General features: G+C 40.4%; 1 protein-coding gene across 1 annotated transcript in view; it reads left to right on the top strand.

The window, feature by feature from the left end:
* LOC108801489 (cGMP-dependent protein kinase 2-like) overlaps positions 1–2,323 on the top strand; it is a gene marked incomplete at its 3' end in the record, with an annotated part of 25,305 nt that extends 22,982 nt beyond the window's left edge. Inside the window, exon 7 of the mRNA XM_018573371.1 lies at positions 2,229–2,323. Within this exon, the coding sequence (XP_018428873.1) occupies positions 2,229–2,323 (95 nt within the window). The remainder of the gene's footprint in view (positions 1–2,228) is intronic.
* Between the last annotated feature and the right edge of the window lie 6,732 nt (positions 2,324–9,055).

The following is a 9,055-nucleotide window of genomic DNA, read 5'->3' as shown; positions in this document are numbered from 1 at the left end:
GTGGAAATGTATATTAAAAGTGTTTTAAAAGTATAACTATTCTTTAAAGTGTATATCTACCCAAGGCTATTATTAAAGTTTTAGATAGAGTGGGGAAACATTGTGGCTGTTCTTATTGTGGTCTCCGTCCCTACTAAAAATATAAGCTTCACACTCTGTGTGCCTTGGTTACTATGATCAATGAGACAGAAAGCAATGGGAAATCCAGAGTTGTATGGCAAGGACTAGAACAGAAGGTGCTGTGGTGCATCTTTTGTATGATGATCATTATAAATTGGAGATTTTTCACTTCTACATGAGATGTACCCTTGAAAATAGCATCTAAATGCTCTGGATTCAGAAGCAGCATGATGCCATTTGTGAGAGTTGCTGCTTGTTTACAAAAAGACTGCCCTCGCTGCACAATGGATGAGAAAGCAATCTCCTTTTTTGTTTTCAATGACGGGAATTAGAGCTAATATTATAAACTGTTCATATGGTAACACAGCCCCTTCTGGTGTTGATTCAAATTAAATGTGGTTGGCTTACGCACTTGCCAATGATCTGCCAGTTCCTCATTTAAACAATTAGGAGTGAGGTTGTATGCAATGAGATTTTCTATATGAAAAGAAAGGATCCAAGTAGGCATGAACAGGCTTGTGAGTGCAACCCCATGGGATTCCTTGCAAGCAATATGTTCTTGACTCATCTAGCAAATTGTTAACGTTGAACTCTTAAAGCTGTTCATTAAAAAGTAAAAAAATAACTATTCTTGGTTGTCGTTACAGGGCAACATCAAGTGAAATTACTTGTTATTGGGTTTTTTTTTTTTTAAACTTGTCCACCTGCGCTTTCTAATAACACCAAAGATTCTTGTGTAGCCTCTGTCCAGTGGGCAGACTCGGTGTCCGCAGCAGCATTCATTTAGGTTTCTGCCTTGCAATCAAACTACTAATCAGAAGCTTATTGTACAGAACAAAAAGATCTGCACGTTTTCACTGGATTTTTTTTGTAAAGAGTTCCTGACAAATAATACACTAAGGCAGGGTTCTAAAGCAGTCAGAGTCCTTGAGTGGTTCATACAGGTCAGGGTATTGGAACAAAGACATCATTATTGATCAGTCAGTTATACTTAATAATCCTATTATTGCAGAAATTCTAAAAACTACGCCTGGTTGAAACCCTTGAAAGGCCATGCTATGTAAATAGCTGCTGCTATTTATTTGTAGTATTCTTTTTTTCTTTTTTTTTTTTATGGCACCAGTATATCACACAGCCCTTTACAGAGTACATAGAATCCTGTTGCCCAGAAGAGCACAATCTTATGCTTCTATCACACTCAAACTCATTAGGCAAAATTTGGATGGAAGCCATTTAATCTACTGACACGTTCTAAATTGTTGAATGAAATCAGAGTGCCCAGAGGAAATCAACACAAACACAGGGAGAACATACATAATGGAAGGTGGAATACAAACTGCAGACCCAGGGCTACAAACCACTAACCCTAACCACTTAGCCACTGTATTATTATTATACACGATTTATATAGCGCCAAGTGGAGTGGCACAGCTAGACATTCCGTCACCTGGGGCAAAGAGTTGCTTCCCCCCCTCGAGACAAGTTCTCCATTCACACAACCCCGCCCCCACCCCACACTTCTGAGCTCTCTTTTTCTTTTCTCATGGTGGTCTGGTTGAAGCACTAGGGTCTGGTCGATGCAACCCTGGTAGTTCCACCCCTGTGTCAGTCTGCGCCGGGCGGCGTGCCCCCCAATGCGACGCTCGGGGCACATGCCGCCTCCCCCCCTGGTTATAGCCCTGGCCAACTGTTTTGCGGAGCACTTTAGAATATAAGGAAGACATTACAGTTACAATACAAATCAAGACAAGATGGTAAGGAGGGCCCTGCCCGTGTGAGCTTACAATCTAAAAGATTGTACACTGTACTGCATGTGTTGCACGGGGGTTGATTTTTTTTAGCAAAAAACATACATCTTACTGGTTTTTGGCCTATAAGGGGAGACATGAAAATCTTTCATTTAGACTAGCTAAACTAGCAGCCATCTAATCCATTAGAATACCCACATTTCATCTGATTCTATTTAACTTTCATTGTTGCTTTTGGTTCTAGAGCTTACCTAAGAATGTATGCCAAATACACAGGATATACAGTATATTTATTGGAAATGTTCTAAGCTTCTCCTTTCCATTATATTGTCTTGATGATTTTGTGTTCTCTTTGTATAGGTGTGTGTGACACAGGCTGTGGAAGGGTCTCAGGAACCACACGAAATAAAAAAACTAGGAGTTGGGGATTATTTTGGTGAAAAAGCCCTGATCAGGTAAAATATACTACTGTGAAGTGACATTAGCATTCATGAACCTCCACTGGAGGACAGGTCTATGGGCCAAGCATAGTACTAAAGCAGAGTTTGCTATGGGGCAAAAAATATGTAGGTCTGTATACAAGATTCCCAAAGGTACCCCAGAGAAGTATTGAAGCTGCCGTTGCATTACCCACCTTTAAGTTACTCTATTTGTTTTAAACAGGTGTGGATGTTGGGCATACAGCATATATCCAAAAAAACATTATCAAACTACATAGGATGTACGTCCTATACCCTGTTCCTCTCTCCCCCTGCCAACCCCTTGCCACACATTCCCTAATGTAATATTCAGATTTTTATCTGACTTTAAAAAAAAAGAACCATTTTAATATGTTTTTTAGAAAACCCGTAGAAGGAAAGTGTGTACAAACCACTACATATTCCCTAGAAACATAGCATATTCCTTTTATATGGGCCATGTTAATACAAAAGGGGAAATGACTTTTGGCTTCAGAAATGGAAACCATGAACAAAGTCTTAGATTCCTGCTCACAAAATTGTTTCCAAGAGTAAAATCTAAGAGCAAATCTTTGGGGTCATTTTTTAATGTTTTTAACTTTTTATTTTGCAATAATAATACATATTCTTTGTCAAAGAATCGGTTACTAGAGCACAGCAGGGGCTGTTTAACTTTAGACTCGCTGTAACTGGAACTCTGTGCTTGTGTCTGTACTGATCAGGCTGGAAGATTGTTCAGTTATGTGTAAATTTCAGCTTGAGCTTTTGAGCTCTGTAAATGCTAAGAGCTCAAAAGCTAAGGGTAGACAGTTACCCATTTTGAAAGGGAGCTCAACCTGTTGGCTGGAAATGAAAATACAAAATATATATTTGCAATATTTTATATTTACCGACTTTAAAAATATATATATATTTTTACATATTTCCATGGATACAAAGCTGTATCAGTTGCTGGAGTTTAAATTATCTGCTCTGTGCTAGTGTTTATAATAATGTAATCCCCTAACTGTTTCATGCCCAAAATAAAAAAGTTGGTGTCACAGTGCAGAATATTCAGATAGTAGAATGTAGTAGACCCTTACACACAATACAGGGGTCCCATTCATCATACTGTAGATGCATACAGTTTATTTTCCTTAGGGGGCATTAATCATAAACAAATAAAGGTGGTAGAAAGACACCGAATGTGAGAGTTTAATGTCCCCTGTGATGTAATAATTGTCATATGAATCAAATTGTTAATGTAACCATTGTGACAGAGATTCCTGTTAACACATTTAACAATGAGAAATGACTGAATAAAATGTATGTATAGGTCAAACCTTTTTAGATAAAGTAGGAAAGGGTTAAACCCCATCAGTTCCTTTTTTTGCTATTGTATCCAATTGTGGAGATTTACCTTAATTTCCTGTCCTAAAGACACAATGGGAAGTAAGAAAACATCTCTACAAAACAAATGGAATTATCCTTCTAGTCAGTTGTCACCCCAACAGGTATCCCTATTAGAAGATTTCTCCTTAGCTCTTGTTCTGGGGACAGTGGCTATCCCATCACTTTCTATCTCCGTAATCATGGTCACCAGGAGAAATAGAGAAGAAGAATCTCTTCAGTGGGCACACACACAGTTATTAAAATAACTTGCAGGGTTCTAATCAATACCTACTTTATCCAAAACTAAAAATAAAAGTTTGGGCTGTACATTGAAGTATATTAAGTAAAACAAGTTTTTTAGATTTCTCTTTGTGACAAATGTCCTTTTTTTTCTACCAAGGCTGTTTCTGTAACTTTACCACAAACTCAGATTGTCTTACTTTCACTTTGTTGATACTATTTATAATATTAGAACTACATATACATTTATTGTAAATAATTATGCCATCACCATCTGAATACACACTAGTAAATAGTTAATTGTAAAATACATAACATGGCTGTATAAATGGGTCTTGATGATGCTCTTGATGTGACCCCATAAACATTGATTTAAATAATGATCTAACTGGCTCAATAGAGTGATGTGTGATGGCAAGGACATTCATGGCACATTACTACATTGTCCAGTCATGTAGTTTGTTTGGCCATCAGTTTATTGATTGCATGTTGACATTTGTTCACTGACAGAAACTAGTATTTCCCTAGACGTTGTTGTTTTGGTAACTAAAAGGAAATACTAGATGGAATAATAAAAAATCTTGGACAGTTGATAATGTAGACGTGCACTTATGTTGCAAATGATAGAAGGCGAATGAGTTAGACATTTAAATTAAACTAAACTCTACTCCATGTCCAAAATTCTAGACTGATTGAAGCCATATTCACACCAGGGTGACAGCGTTGAAGTGCGTTTGTGTGAGTTTTTATGCGTGTTTCAGCACCAATCAGCGCTACAAAGGTAATCAGGGAGAATTTCAGGCGCAAGGCGTATGGCAACATGCGATTTCACGCATTTGCGTGAACGCCCCCCATAGGAATGTATGGGATTTTAAATGTTGGCGTTTCAGCGCGGAAAATCCGCGCGACAAAACCACCAATCACCCAAAGTAGCAAATCAACACATCTCCATAAATTTTGGTTTGGAAACCGTTTCAGGTTACCTCTTTATTACCATCATTTTCAGTACTGTAATATTTACAGTGGCAGCAGTCTGGATGTAGTGCCTTTTGTATCAGAATGTTCTTTCATGGACAACAATCAATTTAGGGTAGGTCCAATGCCATGGGGCATTGCTAAGCTCTTAAAAAGACATGTAGAATGGGGCTTGCAGCATAATATAATTAAAGCAAGTGAGCTGTTTTTGTCCTCCCTATCATATCTTCTCTCTCCCATCTCCCTTCTCTTTGCTATCTTCCATTTGATTGGTCACGCCCGTTTTTGTTCTAATTGGGGACACAGCTACATGTAGGACACCACTTTCTTTATTGCAGGACAGGAATAAAGTGATCCTCTCTCCACCCTCAGCCTGCTGAGCGGACAGTGGAGAAGAAAGAGGCTGATGAGGTCATAGGTTCACTCTGCTCTCTTCTTTTATTAGCAAGTTTCTTGTCAGAACATCTGCAGGCAACACATCTGATGGGCTCACAATGTACTTTCAGTGCTTTTTTACAGGGGGCCAATATCAAGTTAAATTCAAGTATATTTATTACTAGTTGCATAAATAAAATTATTTTAAAGACGTATTATTGAATACAGGCTGTATTAACTTTTGCCTTTTATATCTGCCTGGAGTTCAGTTTTAATTGGCATTACAGGCAAAATTAAAAACCCAGCAATTATTTAAAAAATTACATGTTTTGTAGTTCCCCCAAATAGTATACCTGACATAACTGAAAGAGGTCATAAAATCTTTTTCTTGAAGTTCATTGAGGGACACAGGAATGTAGTAATTCATCAATATATGGGTTTTATCACTGCCTTCAGGAGGTTTGGCAAACAAAAAAAAATTTAGGCTAGCCCCTGTATGATCCCACCTTTAACCATTATGCCTCATTTTTCGAGCAAACAGTACCTAAGACCAACAACACTGAGGGATGGGGACTGTGTCCCTTAATGGACTTTAAGAAAAATGTGTTACAGGGTGTACCGGAATGTAATAATTCTTGGACATATGGGATGTACAGAAGCAATTCAATTGGGGATGGGCAACAGCCACTGAGAAATCCTACAGATCAAAATAGAAGAATATCCATAAGAATCCAGGCCTAAACAAGGCCAGATGTAAAAAGGGAGGCAAATTTGGAAATTGCTACTAGTGACGAAAGGCACAAAGACAGAATCTTGTGTTCCAGAGCAGGGCAGGTAGCACCACTAAGGGGAGACAACTATCTCAAAGAATAAATGACCTCAACTAGAATGTGGTGACCACCATGAGTATAAAAAAACAGGGAAGTAGACAAAACAGGAAAACAACCATTTTTGAGCATTGTTCAAAATTCAGATTCTGCAACTCAAGAGGAGAGGAAACATTTACGGAGAGACCATATGGAAAGGAAATATGGTAATTCCAATGAGTTCCACTCAATCCCAAAGCACTAGTGTGTACGTAATAATCAGAGCTGCAACAAAGTCCTGAACATTTCTGGGAGTCTTAATATATTTAGTTCCATATTTAGACAGATATTTGTGGAGACCGGATCGAGGGAGCAACTTCCAAATACTCAGCAGACATAAGCTTGAGTACTGGCGGCCATGGTCCTGCTGTGTACTCCCAATGGCTCCCTAATAAAGACACCATAAATCAGTGTGATAAGCTTTCCATTAAGGTGAAGAACTGGAGAGTCCTTAAAGGTAGGGACCATTTGTAAGGAATTTCATATCAAAGAGAAAATGCTTTTTCATATCATCTGACGGAAACCATGATTGCAATGCAAGTTCTTAAAGAAGAACTGTTCTACAATAGAGAATATAGGGAAAGTATTTGCGTTAGCACAAGATAAAAGGATACAGTCTATGAACCCATCGCACTCAAAACCGCTGTTCCTTATAAAAGACGGGTGCTGCGGGAGTCGACGGATGGCAAAGTCAGGCCTGATGAAGGGGATCCTGTGAGACCCCAAACGTTGCTTTTTGATGCCTTGTGCTATGTTTCATGCGTCAATAAACAGACGCCATTAATTCATTACTTGGAGTGCCGGTGTCTATGTTATCCAGCACAAGATAAAAGACCCTTTACCTGGTACCTGGTTGATCGTCTAGATCAGGGATGGCCAAACTGCGGCCCTCCAGCTGTGGTGGAACTACGAATCCCATGAGGCTTTGCAAGATTCTCACAGACATGACTACCGGAGAGAGATGCTTCATGGGATTTGTTGCTTCACCACAGGTGGAGGGCCAGAGTTTGGCCATCCCTGGTCTAGATGAATAGCAGAGCGTACTGCATTGGTCATATTGGAAACAAAAGGGTGCATATCAGAGTCATCAGGAACCTTGTCAAGTATGTACAGGAGTAGGTTGTGAAGACTCTGAATCAGAGATAATGATAGGGGCCTCAAACACTTTGAGAGATGTGTGCGGCAGATGGTGCTGAGGTATGAATTGAATGTTTGCGAATCCCGCACAGACTCTCACAGTTTGAAGTGGATATAAGGGGCTTGGTAGATACAGTGTAGGTCTCAGGCATAGGCAGCAAAACTATAGAATCTGATGATCAGGACGATCCAAAGGAAATACTGGGTTCCAGGATCCAACATACAGGCATAAGTTCCCTCTGAGTAAACCAGTAAATTAATCTCCAAAACCATAGGGGAGTATGTAGTGAGGTCACCTGTTGTAGCATGGGTGACACAATGCAGAGTTCAATGCCCAAAGGATGCATGTTAGGCAGCTATGCCCCATTTCAAGGCGTACTCACAAAAAGAAGGATCAGAGACTGGATCACACCAGAGGCTGTGCCATAGCTGTGAAACTGAAAAAATTATTTGTGGCTAACAGACACAGTAGACCAGTGACTGGAAAGCACCACAATGCAGAGTTCAGTGCCCAGAGGACACATATTAGGTTTGATTTGCCCCATTCAGAAGCTCATTCACAGAAATGGATGGTTCCAAGTCACACAAGAGGCAGTACAACTACTCTAAATCTGGGGAGTGCTCTGCGACTAACACTTTACATACCATAATATCCTCGCTATATTCAAAGGCTTACTCTTAGAGTGAGTCTTCAAAGACTGGGTCATACCAGAGGCTGTGCCGTGTCTCTGGGCCTGGAGAGTATTGCTACACAAGCAGAGCCTGGTGCCAGAAGGTCATATTCCAAGCTAATTCTGCAATCTTCAATACAGCAGTGTACAGGTACAGCCTCCAGCAGTATACCTGAGGAAAACGCCTCCCTCAATGTAATTTCAGTTCTTACTAAAAATACACTAGGCCAGCGGTCGCCAACCTTTCAGACCTCATGGAACACTAAATTAATAATTTGAAATCCGTGGACCACTAATATGATTTTTTTTTTAAATATATATATATTCTCAAATTTTTTTTATTTTCTTTCCTCCATATATAAAAATGTGCGTGTAATGTATCTATCTATACACACACACAGGAATATAATTATATATGAGGAAACCAAAGATATGAGAATATATCTATATATACTTACAGTATATATACACATACATACATGTATGTATGCATGTATATATACACAAACATACATAGGTGCGGGTGTGCCTGCAGGAGTGGCAGTGCTGGTGGAGGGAGGAAGCGGTGCCGCCCGCCCCGACCCAGTAATAATATCAATTGTTTCCCTCCCTATCGAATCTGCCACTGGCCCTGCCGGCAGCACCCAGGGCACATGCCCCCCCTAGCTCCAGCACTGCCCCCAACGACCCTCGTGCCTCCCCTTCCCCCACACTGAGCCATTATTACCTGGCTTCTCTGCACTTTTTCTATGTCCCGCAGCCTGCTCAGTCCGGGTACTGACGAGATGCCCCCGCCTCCTGCATAGCTTGCACTGTATTGAGAGCCGTGCATTCCTTGTGACAGCCGCTGCTTGAATCAGTGAGAGGCAGCCCCGGAGCCTCCGTGCCGCTTCAATGATGGCCCAGCCTGCACGGCATCAGAGGGGCCAGGGGACCACCAGTTGGCGACCCCTGTACTAGGCCCTTAAAGTCTCAGGAAGCCTGATGGGAGATCTACAACTTCCAGTGTATTCTAAGTCTGCTGCTGGACCACCTCCAAATTCAAATAATCTGGAACAGTTACTGATGGAGCCCCCCAGGAGGCATCCATATAA

Source organism: Nanorana parkeri, unplaced genomic scaffold, assembly GCF_000935625.1.
Source record: "Nanorana parkeri isolate BGI_ZX_2015 unplaced genomic scaffold, ASM93562v1 scaffold2352, whole genome shotgun sequence".
NCBI lineage: Eukaryota > Metazoa > Chordata > Amphibia > Anura > Dicroglossidae > Nanorana > Nanorana parkeri.
This window is presented reverse-complemented; position numbering and strand designations above follow the sequence as displayed.